The sequence below is a fragment of the Harpia harpyja genome, chromosome 17 (genome assembly GCF_026419915.1).
Source record: "Harpia harpyja isolate bHarHar1 chromosome 17, bHarHar1 primary haplotype, whole genome shotgun sequence".
NCBI lineage: Eukaryota > Metazoa > Chordata > Aves > Accipitriformes > Accipitridae > Harpia > Harpia harpyja.
Window position 1 is genome coordinate 26,110,657 of NC_068956.1, and position 17,657 is coordinate 26,128,313.

Sequence of the window (17,657 nt, forward strand, 5' to 3'; positions counted from 1 at the left end):
TCTTCACTTAAGTGTTGGTGCACAGCTAAAACTAATTCATGCATTGCTATGCATGCCTAGAAATCAGTATTGGCACTCTGCAGCTAAGATTACCGTAGGCCAATGTGAATCTTGCCTGTTACAGGCTCACAGCTGGAGCTAGAGGCATCCTGACCCTACTGGAAAGGCACATAGGCTCTAAAAGCTCTTGTGAAGAAACACTACAGTGAGGATATTTGCAGGCTTCCACCAGGCACACTACTGAGTGAGGCTACAACTAGCATACCCTGCAAGGCTGAATCAAAAGCCAGGATCTGAAGTCAGCTTACAAGAAAGCCAAGGAAAGACACCAGGCATCCAGCTGTGCTCATGTCATACATCCACGTTAAAAAAAGCTGGGAAAAATATTGCCTGGAAATGCTGCAACCAGGCTTCATTTTGTGGCAAATAGAGGAAGGCAACTGAGGACAATATCCACAGATGTCAATGATGCTGCCTGAAATCCAGACTCTCTTTGCTGTGCATATCCTGAGCAGATTGCAAGTAATCGAGAGGATCAGGAGAATGGAAGTCTGCACATCCAGACTGTCTGCTGAGGTTATAAATATAGCAACAGCAGATCAGGGAACTACTACTAAACTGTATCACATCTTATGACTGTTCTTGCTAATGGTGCTTACTGGTGAAAAGATGTGGCCACTAGCCTGAGATCTTCCCATCTTCCTGTGTGCTTGTAAAGGAACCGCGATGGGTATGTGCAGGGTGAGGTGTCTTGTCAGCACACATTCAGAAGCATGCCTCTTCCAGCCTTATTTTCACCTGCTCATCCCATTTTTCTCTACAGACTCTCATCTCCCCTCTCAGAACAGCACCTTTCCTCATCCAGCCTGCTCTATATATTCAAAAGAGCAGCAGCAGCCCTCCACTTTTGGTGGGGCAACTTCAAGACAGAAAGTGCTGACATAACCATTTGCTGGGTATGGTGTATAAAAGACTGAATGATTAAATGGTCAGCACTCAGTAACAAACATACATCACCTCTTTCTGGATCCTACAGTTCTCCTAAAATACTACCAGATACATCCCACAGTAACGTATTGTCCTACTCTAATATTTTCCAGTAATTTTCCCACCAAAAGGACAAAATAGAAGATTTCAGCAGCACAGAGAAATTCTTCTCTGGTTTAACACTTAAACCTTGTTTAAGAAGAAAAATATATATGACTGTTGTCAGCAAGATACCAGCAAGGACAGAAGCAAAGTGAAGGGTAAATCCCCAAGGCCCTGCACAGTTCTTGCAACACTGCATTTACTTCACTAAAACCTCCATGTGCATCTGTACAAAAGGAGCCTTGGGTATGGGAAGAACTTGATCACTTCACAGTGCAAAGCAGCCTTCTTGCTTGTTCAGATGGGGTAGCTGTATCTTTCCAAAGACACAGAACATCCAGCTCAGGCAGGATTGCTCTGGTAAAGACAGTCAATGCTTGACATGCCCCCCCCATCCCGCCCTGCTTTGCTCTCTTTGCTTTCTCATCACACAATCAGCAGACACATCCCCCAATGCAAGAACTTCCAGCTGAGTTACAAATGTGATTGATTACTAATTTGATTCCTTCAAACTGTCTAACACGCATCCCTCCTGTCCAAAAATAAATCCAGCCAAACAGCTGCTGTGAGGTACAAAGGAATGATACAGCATAAATCCTCCAGGGCACTGCTCCATGAGAGACAGCCGCTTCCTACTCCAGTGCTCCAGGAATACAGACAGGATTCCTCCTACCAGCCTTCCAACACATGCGGAAAAGTTGGTGGAAAACAACTTGCTAGCACTGAGGGCCGGAGTGCTGTCATTCAGCTCTCTGGACCAGCAAGGAGGATGGTATCTGAGAATTGAGAGAAAGGGAGCCTTTGATGCATTGGAAGCTGAAAATAGAATAACAACTGCTGGCCATCTCTTATCCAGACTTGAGCAGACCAAACTCTGAAATACACACCCTTACCACTTAGACAGCACCTGGCAAACCAACCAACAAAAAACCCCCAAGGTACTCAAAGAACGGGACCACAAAGGAAAACCAACTGATAAATTCCTAGGGGCCTTAAAGAAACCGAGTCAGATGAAACAGGTGCAGAAAGAGTTTCTTGCAGTTGAGAAACAACTCAGACATGAGCCAAGAAGGGCTGTGCCGTAATTATGGAGGTGACTGAGCAGCACCTTTGAGTGATCAGTGCTACTCCGAAGCAATCTTGGAAGGCTGCAAACAGGACAATCACCGGTCTGGACTCCCCCAGCCTCTTTGCCTCCTGTCATACCCTTCCCTTGGGTGCCAGTGCCCTCAGGGGGCTTCAGCTCAGGTTGTAGAGAGCCTGAAGAAAGCTTTTAGGTTATTTATGTTTAAGCAGTTTCAGGAGATAGCGTGGGCCACATTAGCAGCTCACAACTGCCAAATAGGAAGATCTTGCTTCTCCTCACTTTTTCTCCCCAACCACACTCTGCCGCCGCTCTTCTGGATTCAATGCTGGCATCTCAATACAGTAACCCAGCTTGGTAAAATGGCAGAAAATTAGCCTAGGAGGGTTGAAAGAAAATAAAGGACACTTTTGCTGGGTTAGCAAACTGCACTGGCTTGCCACCCTGCGATCAGCTGAATCCCGGGAGAACGAATGGCAGGGTGCAGAGGAGGGAGAGAAGCTGGTGCAGCTGGAGGGAAGACTAGGTGGGGAAGAGCTTGGCCTCGCGAGGCACGGCAGGATGTTAACGGGGTTTCAGCTACCGTGTGAAACTGCCTGCTCCCAGAGCCACACTCCACCAGCCGCCCCTACCAGACACATTACCTCCTCCACAGAAGCAGCATCGTGGGCATTGGGTGATGTTGGGAAGCCTGAGAAAAAGCCCTTCAGCCCAGGGGATGGCCCCACAGCTTTGTTTTGACATTCCAGCCCTAACGATTCACAATACCTAAGCAGAAAACACATCCTAACATATGGGTATATAACACAGTGACCAAGAGTTGAGTTCGCTCTTTCGTAGTGGTAGTTCCAAAAACCATTTCAGGGACTTCCTTTGTATTTCACAATCTGGCAACTGTTGTACCTTTGGCGTCACCAGCTTTTATTTGCGATGCTAGAGCTTGTACTTCTACACAACTTGCCACAGCAATAAGCATGGGTATTTGTACCTTGGTAAATACAAATAAGGTGGTTTGGGTTTTTTTTAAATTATATCATGCCGGAACAAAACCAATCAAGTTTCTATAAAAATGTTTTCCAAACCTGAAATTACTGCCTGCAGTTAGTGTTAGTTATTCAACAAGTTCCATTTTAAAAAAGTGAAAATAACAATTCCCTAGACCATACCCAAAATGGATGCCCTGTACCTAGTCTGATCCCATGGAGTCAAAGTATAGCTCCTGTAATCACAGTTCTTCATCGGTTACCTGCAGAATATTCCTTAATTACTTATGGAGTAACCTACAAAGTGTTAATAAAACAGGCATGAAGCAAAAACAACATAAGCACTGATTGACTGAAATGTGTTTAAAATTTAAAAAAAAGTTAAAATCATCCTTTATTCTTTAAGCAAGAATACAGTGCACCCAATCACCTGCGCCAGTGACCATGGTCCGTAAAGGTGCCTTGCTGGCTGCTCCAAGCACTCTGAGAATCGTTGAACTCGGGCCTCAGCTCTGGCTGAGGCTCCTGTGCTCTCAGATATTGTTTAACACAGAGCACACGGTTATAACATGCAGCAGGTTTTGCTCGACAGCCGCTGGCCTTGTCGTAAGCCAGTACTATCTCCCGGGGGCACGTTCTGCTGTCATTCTGCAGCTGCTGAACTGTCACTGAAGCAGCTCTTTCCTATAAGCCAGCTGTCTAGTAAAAAGACTGCAACAGCCAAGAAACTCTTTCAGAATAAACAGGGGGAATGTCAACACAAGTAAAGTTCACAGTAGCGGTCATGAGAGTAAACCTACCTTTTATTGTTGTTAAGTAGAAAAAGAGATGAGTTGCTTCTGATTTTGAATCTTTCCAGTCCCAGCCTGCATTTACATGGATGAATATGCCTACATGTCAGCCAAACCTCAAAGCACAGCAAAGAAGTAACTTTTTCTTTTTCAAATGAGCTCAGAGGCCTAGGAGCGAGGATAAGAATGGAGCTATTCTCAGCCACCCAAGAGTAAGCTGGGAACTCCCTGGATGCAAAACAAATAAGGGTCTCAAGAGCACGTCACCCTTGATATCCCCCAGCCAAGCTAGTTATCAGACTATCAATGACAATGAATTTTCCAAAGGGTCAGAAGAATTCTTACGTTGTCACATCACTGCTTTCGTGGACCCTCCAGGATGCATCTTTTGCCCTTTTGAAGTTCTGCAGGTTGTGTCAAACTAATAACACAATCCATCTCCCCCAGTCAGTGCTGATTTTGAAGTCCCAGAAGCAGTATTGCATCAAGTGGAACTGAGCCAGTCAGTTGTTCCCAGGGGAGCAGATGATGCATGTTCATGCTGCTCCCAACTATCAGCACCAAGCCCAAGGAACCCTTGAAATCAGGGTGCCCAGTTGCAAAGCTGAAGCTGTCTGACTGCGTGATATGAAATACAAGCCACCAAATACTTGCACAGAATACCATTCTGTCCAGACCAACCTGCAGAAATTTGAAAACAACGACACCTAAGCAAAGAGATGTAGATCAAGAGTGTTTGGGAGTCTAACCCAAAATCCCAACTATTTCTGGTTCACCTCTGGTCTACGTTGCTTAATAAACTGCTGGAAAAATCCCCTGTAGTATACAAGGCAACAAAACAGATCCACCTAGCACGAGGTACCTATTCAGGATGGAGCACCCACTATAGAGAAATGACCAGATAGGGAGAACAATGGTTCGTGTAACAGGTATGAGTTGGTCAGCTGCAGAGCCAGGGCTACAGCTATTCTTTGAGACGGTACTCATATGAACATTCCTATTTTATGAGCGAACATGTACACAAACACCTGAAATTGAGTTCACTGCGTCAGAAGTACCAGTAGGACAAATACCCTGTTCGTGCGCTGCGCACAAAAGTACAGAAAGGAAGGACATGCTTTCTACTGCCAGATCCCCTCAGCATCGGTGTCCCAGGAATCCTTCAGGAGGTTCAAGATTGTGAATGTGCATGCAGACAGTACATCTCGGAGAAGAACTGGTTTAAGTAACAATCTTCTCCTTTGAGCACTTATCTACATGGACGTTCACACTGTGGACCACTCCCAACAGTAAAAGCTCTACCAACCCAGTGTCTGCTAGAGATTGCTAAACTCCACCTCCAAAAGGTACCAGTGGTGTTATCCTCCTCAGATTCCTCAGAGGATGGAGAAACCGAAGAACCTAAAGAACAGGCTAGTTCCATACGCCAGAAGAGACAGAATTTCCGGTAAAAATCAACTGCATTCATCCCCTTAACCATGACCTAAGGGTTGCTTTACTTCTGGTGCCGCTTGCAAGAAGCATACAGGTATGGGAATCTTTTGTTTTGCACATTACTGATACCAAGCGGGTTAGACCTGAATTTTGCTAAACCTATGTAATCTGTATGGCATAACTCTTTCATGAGAATGATCTAAAAAGAATATCTACGTATTAATTTAATATTGAGAATGAGTGCTTCTTGTGATCCGACTTTTGGGTTAATTTTTTTCAGAACAGGCTGTCTGTCAGACAGCTACTAAATGTGACTGACATTTTGGATGTAGGTGCTGTTGGAGCTGGAAAGCGGTGCTAACATCCAGATCATCAGACTCCTTCTTAGTCTGTCTCAAGGAGTGCAAAAGCACAACAATTATTTATCAAGAGCGGGTAAGAAAGCAGGTCTACCTCTATAGGTCTCACCAAACCATTCAGGTGCAGGTATGGAAAAGCTGGTGGTTCCAGGGCTGCATCGTTTGCTCTCAGGGCTATATCATTTTGTTCCCAGTGCTACGGGTAGTCCCATAAATGACTGAGAAGGCAAACTGCCTGGGGATGAAGGACCTCCTTTTTTTTTTTTTAATCACACTTCTTACTTTTTTGGTGTTTGTCCCTGAGCCGAGACTGGCACCAGCAACAGCAAAGCGATAGTCTGACAAAGCTCATCTGCCACCGCTGTGTTGGGAAGTCTCAGAATTAACATGAGCGCACAGCGTGACAGACGCTACCCCACCTGCTGCTGATCTTTCTGGGGACAGTTCTCTAAAGCATTTATGGGACACTGTCAGAGGCCATTCTGTTTTTACCTAAAAGGGATAATTTCTGAGAAGGTGCCAACTTCAGATCCTGTGCTAAGGAGCCAGCTGCCTTCCCCTGGGAATAATCCTGTGAACTGTGTTAATGGTCCTTTATTACTTGAGGCTTGTCTCCAATGTGGAGCACACATTCCATGGTACACAGGCTTCTCTGAAGCAGTTCAAACAACACACAACATCATGAGACTTGAAGTAACCTTCACAAGATAAGAGCCGTTAAAAGTTTAATGGAAGAATCAATGTCATCAGAGGAAACACTAAATACTAGAAGTGAAGGCAATGCGGTGATGCAGCTGCAGAACAAGGAAAGCTTCATGCTCTACCTTCACATCAGTTACAAGTTTGACAGGAACTAAGGACACACATGGGGCATGAACAACTTTTATCAGCATGCCCTGGGGTGGGGAGGAGCTTGAATACAACATTCAGCTTATTACACCACGAGGAAAGCTAGGCACTATCACTGCTGCTTGTACACGCACATGCTTTGCAAGCTTTTAATAAGCAGACTTTTAAGGTTCTATGATAAATACCTATGAATAGTACTGTCATTACAAAATGATTGCTAACAGTGTTGTAGCTATCAGTATACAAAATACTCTGTTCGTGTCAGATGTTTCAAGCACAAAACCGTAACAAAGCACCTGCTGTAATAAAAAGGAAAAATTTGCTTCTAAGTGACACCATTTAAACATATGATATTTAGAAAAACTCTTCTTGTAATCATCTCTTCAGCTACTTACTGCAAAATTATACCTTTTATAGGAGCTATGTTCTTTCAAAATGTAATATTTATGCAACATGAATTCTTTATTCTGGAATACACCTTTATATGTTTATCCTCCAACTTTTTTTTTTTTTGATGGAACACATTTTGTACAATGAAAAATGGGACCACAAAATGTAAGGAAGACTTAAATACTGAAAGTGCTAAATGAGAGCTCTTACATTTCACCTGCGGATTACTTCCTTGGCTTCAACAGTACTCTGCTTAGCAGGGAGATGCATGTGTGCAAGACTCAGGCTAAGAGTATTACCTGGAGTTTTAGAAACCTGATCTGAATTTGCACAGTGTAGCTTTATAGTTAACTGCTACTCAGACAACCATTCTAGTGATGCTAACCCATCCGCTCACATCTTAGTTTACTGGACATTAGATGGTCAAAAGATAGAACACCAAAAGGAAGCCCTCAGCAAAACAGTTTTTCCAAAGTAGACAATCACACACAAACAGACCAGTGATTAGCCAGACATCCTAAGTGAAAACAACAAAAAAATTGATTCAATTAGAACAAAAGAATTCCTCCTGAATGCGGCACGAAAATTATTTTCCTATAAATATCAACAAAATATTGTAAAAGAAATGTTGTAAACTTAACTGAAGTATACGTCCTCTACATCTTAAAAGGTTTGGGAAGTATAGTGTGTTTTTCAAATATCAAGTAATAGAATAAAGGCAACCATATTTCACCTTACCTGTTGCCATTTGCCCTTAATTGCTGGATCTCTGATTGACTGGCAATGTCTCTGGATTTGCTGGATGACACCCTGGTAATATACCATAGAAGAGTCATAATTCCCAAGGAGTGCATATTCTCTTCCTTTTTTGGCATTATCGCAAATCTCTGCTAAATTCATCTTCACTCAAAAGTCTAAAAGAGAACATAATCATCAGAAAAATGAATTTTACATGCTGTAGAATAATTCAGACCATGACACTTTAGTTTTGTTTTTCCTCTCATAGCTGAATTATGTCTCTCCGCCACCCATTCCTGTCCAGTCCCCCTCATTTTCCACCATTTAGCCCTGAAGTATCTCTTTACTAGCCTAAGGTTTGAGATCATGAATCACAACTCTTTTATAGTGATAAAAAACACAACTTCTTTGCTGCCTTTGGCCCCAATCCTGTTAAATTAATGCAAGAAAATTAAATGCCCTGCCCCCACTGAACCTAACAAGCCGAACTTTAATTTGTAGATCACCACAATATATTGGCAGCCATCAACCCGTGAATCACAAATCACAGGAGGCATTAAATTGCTTTTTATACTGTTGTATTACATACGTGCCTAAATGTGCCAGCCAGCATCAGGGAAGTCTGCACTTAGCACTTTCAAGAGCCCTCACCCTAATGAGATTACGATATGGTTGAATGACAGCTCTACTATAGACAAAGTTGAGAGCCTCATTCTGTTTAAATATTCTTTCAAAGTACTCCAACATCTACATGCTGACTTGGATTTTTTTCATTAAATTTAACATGTCACTTCGGGATTTATGGCAGAGTTAGCAATCCAAATTTAAGATTTCTTAAAGCAGCGATTCCCGAACCTTCCCCTAGTCCCCAAAACAATGTAAGATTTACAGATTTTACTAACTTTTTTATACAAATAGTAAATCGCAGCATGACTTTAAGGCAAACCCATAGTCCAACTTTTCCCAGCAACCATTCAAGAAAGCAATATTAAACCACACATTCAAAAGTAAGCTATGTTGTACAGCTAGGTTTGTATTTAAGGTTCAAGACCGAAGCAGTGCCTACCCCTTTATCTGAATCCCACATGACCCAAAGTCTAGGTCCTTACCACACAAAAAGAGCATCAGTTCCTTTCCCTTGTCCTCTGACTCGGGACGGGTGGGGTCCCTGACATTCACCCTGATATAAACCTCTGGAAATCAAAAATAAAAAATTACGATTCATAGCTACCCAATGCAGAGAGTTGCATTGACCAAGGGGGAGGAGGCCGGCTCGGGAGGGTCATCCACTAGCTGCATCGAGGTTTTGGCAAGACCAAGGTGGTGGAGAAGAAACAGGGAAGGAGGGATACAGCCAGACGGGGAGAGAGCAGGGCGCGGAGCCTGGCGCAGCACACAGATCAGGCTGCACAGCTGAAGACAGCCCGTGATACGGGGGTGCGTGCAGTAGGAGCAGGTGGTAGCAGAGAGAAGCCAGAACAGGGAGAAACAACCTTTCACAGCCTAGCGGGTTATAAAAACGTTAGTAGTTTTTATAGAACAGACAAGACAAGATCAAGATGGCATTAAGGAGGATGTATCTTATGCCTTTGTATTCCCTCGTGCTTGGCAAAAGTCAAACCTCTGACAATAAGTTAAACATATATCCACACGACCTTCATTCTGCCCTCCCTGAACGCTGCCTATAGCAAACATACGCTCTGCCTCTCGAGTGCCAAACTGACGGTCCCTCCTGCTGCCTGCAGCTGCACACCAGGACTGCTCCACCACCCCGTCATCCCTGCTCCCTGCAACTAAGCCGTGGAAACCTGCTACCCTCACTTAAACCCACAGGCCACACAGCTTCCACGTGGCTGAAGACTTTGATGGCGAGAACACGCTGCTACCCCACGGCTGGCACTTCACCAAGCGCAGCAAGACACATTGGGGCTTACTTGTCCTCGTGCTGTGCCGCACGTTTCAGCTTGCAGATCATTCCCAAGAGCTGTTACAAACCTCTGGGCAGGAGTAGAACTAAGGTGGAAAGGGCGACAACCCTAATTTTGTTTTTATCTGGTGCTGAGGAAGGGCAGGACACATTGCTGGAGAGCTCTAGCTCTGTCGCAATTAAGACCATTTAATTTTAAAATACAGAAGATGATAACTGATAGGAAAAAGTGATGTCACTTGCATTGCACTGGAATTTGATAAAACGATAGGAGCTGAATATAGGTTACAACCCATTCAGGTCTGATGAGTCAACTTATAAACGAACAAAACACCACCTGGGGCAGAATCCATTGCCCTGTCTTCAAACACATCCAGGTTAGGATCTGCTACACAACCAGCTTGTCCCCATAAGGAATACGGTCCTCAAATCTCTGGAGGTTTTCCCCACATGTAGCAAAAAAGAGAGAGTAAATAAAATATTTCTAAGGAACTGCTGCATTCAATTCCTAGAAATCCGTTAAACAGAACATGCACTTACTTCAGCAATCTCTCATATCTGTTTATTACAGCTAGTTCCCACCCTGCAGGCATGTTTAACTCCCTTTTGCCTTAAGAGGGCTGACACATCCAGCTCCCCTTAATCCCAGAAAAGTGCCCCGCTCACCGGAGGAGACAACCTCCTTGTCTCCAGTGGAAGCTGGGCCAACCATGGGCAGGAGGCAAGGCACAGCAGCCACACAAACACATGCTCACTTCACAAGAGTGGTTAGCGCAGGGAGCTGGGAAGTGGGAGGCAGAAAAATTTACATGGTCTTAAAACTGCAGGGGGAAACCAAAGGAGAGTCTCCCATTTCCTCCAGCAACCAAGAGCGTGTCATGCTGGTGACACTGAAGCTTAAGCAAGAGCTTGATGCCCAGCGTGTCATGCTGGAGAGCTTCTAAAAATCGACAGGCACTGAAACTTGGAGCATACAGGGAGGTTGGTGGATGTACGCGTACGTACCTACTGAGCAGTAGATCCCTCCAGAGCTAGGCTGACAAAGGCCTCTGGAGCTTTCTCTTGGATTCGGGCACTTTCATTTTTACTTATCACCTACCCTAGACACCAAAGCTGGTAATATAGCTTGAGAAGGTGAATATACCTCAGACATGTTTGAAACAGCAACCGCAGACCTCAGTCCTAAATCAGTGCTGCCCCTGACCTCCAGGCAGTTCTTTGAGGTCCTATTGCAAAAAGACTGGCTATTTTAAACTAATGGCTAAAAATACTTTAAACAAACTACAAACCTTTTACGTGCACCAGCAATGGCAACGTTCGTTCAGAATAGCCAAAGTAAGTCAAAACAAGTACGGCCAAAATTAAGGAAAAATTATTTTTAGGAAAGAATTCCTTCCTGGATTGTTTTCTGGACAACCCCACTCTTCAGCGCCGGGGGTGGGGAGGAAGAAATAACTCGAACTAGGAGGGGGCTTTTTCATGTTAAGTACTTATTTTTTATTATCTGTTCTACATGACATTACAGAGTTCATACAACATTTCAAACATCCAAGGAACCAGAAATACAGAAGTCATAAATAGCACTTCTGTTGTTTGTTTTTTGTTGCTTGGGGTTCTGTTTAAATATTTGGTTTTCCTACCATATCACAGCCACATCTTTTAAGTAAACACACAGCCAGGGACAACTGTTGTCAGGTACATTTAGAACAACTTACACATTCCTTGTGACACCAGCTTTTCATTCTATCATTGCATGGTTCTTTCCTGCACTAGACCATAACAGCTCCACGGCACATCAAGATATCCTTGGAGATTCCTTAGTTCACGGATCATTGACAAGAAGAGACATTACAGACATTCATGTCGGCATAGCTGCCACACATGGGGTCTTAAGCCCACTTGTGAAAAACCCTGCAGCAACTAGGCTAAAAGGTCACAGGGGATATTAATCTCTATTCTTTGGAACATAAGCTGAGCTGATCCCTATCTGAGGTCAGAAAAGAATTTTTCTCCCAGAACTAAAGCAATGCACAGTTGAGCAAGATCCAAAAGACAGTCTCTATTTTAACATTAAAGCATTATACACACACAAACATATCCACAGGCAGATACAGTGGCTGTGTGAATGGTGGGCAAAGGAGGACAGCTTGTTTAGCACACTATTCCAAACTTGTGAGCAACACCAGTGGGAATGCAGGACGACTGCCCTCCTTCAGCCCATCTCCCACTTAACCTCACCACAGTGCTACCAGAGGCAATAAATGCCTTCCCCTATAGATGGGGGCTGTAGCAGGGGTTTTCCTGTTGCTTGATATTGAACATTCTACTCTGCAAGTGCCAAAATGAAAGGCATCTCTGCTATCTTTACATGTCGCTTTTATGCCTATGTGTTTTGACACAACCAGTTACACAACTGCGTCCCATTTTCTCCACAGACACTCGACTCTTGCACAGGGCGGATTGACACTCGTTAAATGAGCAGTTACTCATTTCTGCTTTACTCTCATTGTTTCAATAGTTGCATCAAGCCTTATTTACTGCCTACTAATCAGACTTTTTCTTCGAATCAGTTGTTAATTCCTCACTGATAGGGCTATAATATACCTGGTTTTTTCTGGACATGTGTCTTGCTCTGACCAAAATTTTAGCCAGGCAGACCAAAAATTTTCCACAGCTCCCTGAGATTGCTGGACATATGGTCTCACGTCATAGCAGCTGTGCGGTATTGCTGAATGGACAGCTGAACATCTGGAAAGGCCTGGACATACACAGATGAAGACTGGTTACTAATTCTGTTTCTCATTTTCTGTAAATCAGCCGTGCAGCATGATGCCGGGCATCCCAAAATGCAATGTAAGAGACCCGACTAACGTCACAAGACAGAAAGCCACGCTGTTAGGCACCATCTTCTGAAATCCAGTGCTGAGGCATGACTATACATTTTCCACTTCTACAAAATAGAGCCAGGATGGCCCTCTGCTGCTGCACAACCCCAGAACAGGTCGATTGCCACACAGAGCAAAGCAAGGAAGCGAATTCCAGTGTTAAGATGTTTTGATTTTTGGATTTTTCCACTTTTCCTGTGCACCCATTTCTGTTACCAGAGTCTAAGCAGTGAACTGAAGTTGTTCCTTTCTCAAATTCTTCTTACTGCTTGGAAGCTTTTCCTTACAATTAATCTAAACCCGCCCTTCTTAGTTTAAGGCCATATTGTTTTTGTAAGCCAGCTTTGACCAGTTTCAAACAGCTTCCTCTCCCTCGATTATGTTTTCACTTAAAACAGTACAACAATCCTATTTTCCATTTTCTCTTCAAAGTTAAAACTTGTTAAAATAGAGACATACAACAATATGACAATACCTTACCTGGAAAAGCATAAACTGCAACACTAACTGGAACATTATCAGAGGAAGAAAAAAGCATTTTTTCCCTGCATGACATGTGATTCCTACAAGAAGCCTACAGAAGTCTATTTCTGACGGAAATACAGGCTGTATTTCTTTTTCATATGCTTGACGTATTTTTATTTTTAAGACTAAGTTATTAAAAAATGTAATTATTCAAAACAATTTAAATAAATCTTGCCTGCTTTATCAGAAAGATTATCCCTTTTCTTTTGACTTGGGTGCAGAACAACTGGTCTTCATTTCTAATAATTAACTGTCCCTGTTCAGAAGCAATCGCTGATGCTGCAGACAATTAGCAGGCATTACGTTCGCATGACAAAAACAACATTTTAACTGATCATTGTCAGATAAAATACAAACAAACAAAAGGCTTGCCAAGTTCCACAGCCAAATCTGTCTTTCCCTGTTAACTTGGCTTTGTTTAAACTTGCAGCTGTGGTCCCATGGACTGGTGTGGAAGCGAACGATCATTACCTCACAGGGTCACAACTCCTGTTAAAAATATATATATAAATAAGAACATGGCTCCGTTCCAGCACATTTGGATTTAAACTACATTTAAATGGCTTCTTGAATCAAAGACGAGAAGTGTGCTACGCAAGCGTGCTTTTCTTTTTTTCCTTTTGCTGTGTGCATCAGCAGCGACAAGAATGGCTACAAGCGCAGCAGGGACACCAGGAGTTGCAGCAGGTAATGCTATTGGAGTGTTCACTCCCCGTTCGAGATGTCACTTCAAAGCAGCACACACACCAGAGAAAACATACACACACCCCATGGTCCAGGAAACCCAGCACCGAGGGATCTTTCAATTCAGTTAACTGCTTTCTGTTAACTGGTTTTTGGCTTCTTTGCACTGAAACTCTGTTTTGAAATAGCAGATGTGGAGTTAATGGGGAAATGTGTATGGAAGTGGGAAGGAGAAGCAGCATGCACATAGGTCTCAAACTATTTTTGTGTGGAATCTTCTGAGAGCTAACTCAAAAGGGAGAGTTGAATGTTACTTTAAACGCAAGTGAAAAAAAAAAATTTTCAAATGAAGTAAAGACATTCACCACAAGTTAACAGTAAACACAAATACGTAAGAAACACTAAACAGTTGGTCAGTGTTTTAATTAGAGATTATATACTATTGCACCAAACAGAAAGCACCCTGGAGAATGAAATGGCCATTTGCAAAGCCTTTGAACTACAATTTTCTGAGGAACTAGAAGGAGCAGAATCAGAGATGGCTGTGCTATTCCTAAAACTGACAGCAAAATGTGTCCTTCCCCAGAGCAGCTCACGTACCCGCTTCAGGCCTATCTGTACGGTCACATCACCATTATTCAGAGTAACGAAGTGTTCATCAGCTAGGCTGGGTAACAGAAACGAAAACAGCTAACACGAACACTACGGGGCACTCTAGGGAGCACAACTCCATACACACAACAGTTTAGGCAGCGAGAGGCTTGCTACCTTCTCCTTCTCAGCCCTGATGGACCCAGGCTGGCTCCACACCTCTCTCTTCTCTCCAGCACAGTCTCCAGGGCTTCTGGCATTAGTACCACACCAAACCCAAGCCAGTGTTCAGGTGGCACCAGCCCTGAGGTGACCGACCCCTCCTCTGACGGGATGCAGGGCTCAGATACCTGAAGGATTCTGCAGGGCTTGTCCGGAGCTCAACAAAGTGGAACTCGGCCCAAAGCAATAATCCCTCTGTCCCTTTGTGGAGCCACTTGCTTCTCTGCACATCCCGTGTGTAAGCACTTCTGGTAGAGCAAACATGCCACCAAAGACTCCCAAGACGGGTCTGTGCAGAGCCAGCTTGGGTTCAAAGTGTTTATTAGGTCAGGCTCTGTGCCAAGAAAGGCAGTTAAACTGCTTCTGCACCTGGCCCTGGATACAGCATATATCCATGTTCCCACAGCGCTGCAGCTCATGAGCCCTGCCAGACCATAGTCAGCTCCACAAAGATTCAGTTCTGGTGCTGCTACATTCCTAGCGCAGCCAATCTGCAACCCAGATAAACTTTCCATGAATAATTGCAGGTTTAATGGACTCACACATGTGTTTATAACCCTGACTCATAAGGTCAGAATTTAGGCCTGAATACTTTTCCACCTTTCAAATTCCCCTCTGAATTCCACAGAACTGGCTCTCTAGGACTATGAGTATGTATTTTTTAATGAGACTTTTGCTTTTTTAAATTGTTCTAAAGAATCGTATATATTCTTTAAAATATACATTTATATGCATATTGCTGTTAGTGCTACAGACATCAAGTCTTCAGATTTCTCAGCTCGTCCCCAGAAGAATCAGCTTTTTTTTTTTCTTTGCAATTATTTACACAGAAAACCAGATAAAGGCCTATTGTTGTTTCCTTGTCTTCCATTTACTTTTCTATCTTGAGACTGTGATTAGCTCAGGGAAAGATCCATTCCTCTCCATTACCTGCTCAAAAGCCCAAGTCTCTGAGAGCAAAGCACCCTGGAAGCGTGCTGCAGCAGCGATGTTCACTTCTGCAGTCTGCTAAGTACCAGGAGCTGCAAGAAGCCTAAGCCTGCCTAGGATGTATCTGACATGGGGGTGGAGGGAAAGAAGAAAAAGAAACCGCCCAAAATCCCTCAACTGCAATAAAAATCAAACATCCGTTGGAAAGAAGCCCATCTCTGTGACATCTGAAACTGTATTAGGAATAGACATTCAATATACAATTCATATACAAGGAAGTACTGATGCTTTTAAGACGCAGATTTTCAGGAAGAAAAAACAACTCCCTCTAATATACCAGTCATAAATATGTATATTTTAAATACGACATGGAACAAGAACTGTAATTTTATTCCCCCTCATGCCCGTTGGAGAATACAAGATAAAGGATACCACTAGACCTGTCATCAGAGGAAATGGAGAGGGAAAAGAGACAAATGCCAATACTGACATCATGACAGAAATGTGGGCACAATAGAGATGAAGCAAAATTATTTTAAAAAGTAACGCTGTGTCTGCTCATGTAAAGATCACCTAGTGCAACAAGCTGAACAGAGCCAAAGCGTGGTAGGACACATGAAACTGCAAACTATAAAGTGAACTGGTTGGGGAAACTTTCCAGGGCCACGAGCTCCTGGCTCTCTTTGACCGCTGCCTCCTCCGTATCCATTTACCCACCCTCCAATGCACTCTGCCTTCCGCATAGCCCTCCCCTTACATCTGCTCAGCCATTCCTCCTCCTCCAGCAGATCTCTCCCATCCATCCACCAACGCTCCCAAGTGCCCCTTTCCTTGTACTCCTTCCTTCCTCAACCTCCAGCAGAGTCCCCCGCTTCCATCCACACGCCGCCCAAACCGCCCTCCCCCGGGACGCGCCTCCTAACTGCATCCCGGCAATTCCCTCCTCCCTGCAACACGCCTCTCCTCCCGCAGCCATCGACCCACCGCGCTCCCACCCCTCCCGCCCACGCCGCCCAGCCCGGCCTGCCGCATACCCCTCCCTCGCTGCCGCAACCCTCCCCTCAGCACCGCAGGCCGCCCCTCGTACTCCTCCTCCCGCACCCCCCCACCCCCGGCACCGTGTCCCCCTTCCACACTTCTCCCTCCCTCCCGCTCCCGGCACTGGTAAAGGGGCACCCTTCACCCCCGTCCACAGCGCTCCGGCCCCGCCATCCCCTCAGAGGCGGCTCCGGCCCCGCCATCCCCTCACAGGCGGCTCCGGCGAGACGAGTCGCCTCAACGCCCTCATTCACAGAGAGTCGTCTTCGCTCCCCCCCCCCCCCCCCGCCATCGCCGCCGTCTCACAACAGTGTCCTCTGCGGGGGCAAAGCCGCGGTACCCATCTTCCCCCCCCCCTGCCGCCGAGCGCGCTGGGGTTTGTAGTCCTCACCCGCCGCCTCTCCCCTCAGCCCCCAGCGCCCGGCGGGGGGAGCGCGGACTACACTTCCCAGCAGGCTCCGCGGTGTGTGTGGGGGGGGGCCCTGCCCTCCGCCAGCCTCTCCCCGCTGCTATCCCCCCCCTCGCCCCGTTCCCGCCGCCGCGCTGAGGGAGGCGGCGGGAGGGCGGCCCCGTTGGGTCGAGGTCCGATCCGCCGCCCGCCCCGGGCAGCGCCGTGAGAGGCCGCCCTGTAAAGCCGGGCCCTGCCGTTACCTGGGAGAGCCGGGGTGCGTGTCCGCGGACGGGAGCGGTGCGGGGAGGGGGGCGCAGCCCTTCTTGCTCTGTCAGACCGGGGAGAGGAGCGGGGGGAGAAGCACGGGGGGGCGGCGACGGGTGGTTGCCATGGCGGCGGCGGCGGCGAGGGGACGGAGCGGCATCCCGCTACTCCGCCCCCGCCGGGAGGTCGCCGGGTCCCCGGGGGCCGGTGCGGGGCCCGTTGCGGAACGAGCGGGCGGGCGGGCGGGCATCGGCCTCTGCGGAGCGGCCTCGGCCTCGGCCCCGGCCCCGGCCCCGGCCCGTCGGGGTGGGTGGGGGGGAAAGGGTGGGGTTTTCCCGGCGAGTTTAACACAAAGGGAAAAAATCCCGCTGCGTGGCCGGGGCTGGCTGAGGGTGCCGGCCGCCCCAGCCCGCGTTTTGGCAGTCCTTGGGAAGATGTCTTGTCTTAAAACATGAGGCAGGCTGAGAGCCTCCCCCTTCCAAG

At 45.9% G+C, this 17,657-nt stretch overlaps 1 protein-coding gene across 10 annotated transcripts in view; it reads right to left on the reverse strand.

Moving 5' to 3' along the window:
• KATNAL1 (katanin catalytic subunit A1 like 1) overlaps positions 1-17,276 on the reverse strand; it is a 43,182-nt gene extending 25,906 nt beyond the window's left edge. The window contains exons 1-4 of one of the 10 annotated variants that reach the window (XM_052813048.1): positions 17,171-17,243; positions 9,652-12,402; positions 8,827-8,910; positions 7,718-7,893 (exon numbers count right to left, since the gene is read on the reverse strand). In XM_052813048.1, coding sequence (XP_052669008.1) covers positions 7,718-7,879 — 162 coding nt within the window. In that variant the 5' untranslated portion in view covers positions 7,880-7,893; positions 8,827-8,910; positions 9,652-12,402; positions 17,171-17,243. Of the gene's footprint in view, positions 1-1,348; positions 1,368-3,956; positions 3,977-7,717; positions 7,894-8,826; positions 8,911-9,651; positions 12,403-16,730; positions 16,877-16,910; positions 16,929-17,170 lie in introns of those variants that run through there. The other 9 variants (XM_052813051.1, XM_052813049.1, XM_052813052.1 and 6 more) reach the window with 9 other exon arrangements.
• Between the last annotated feature and the right edge of the window lie 381 nt (positions 17,277-17,657).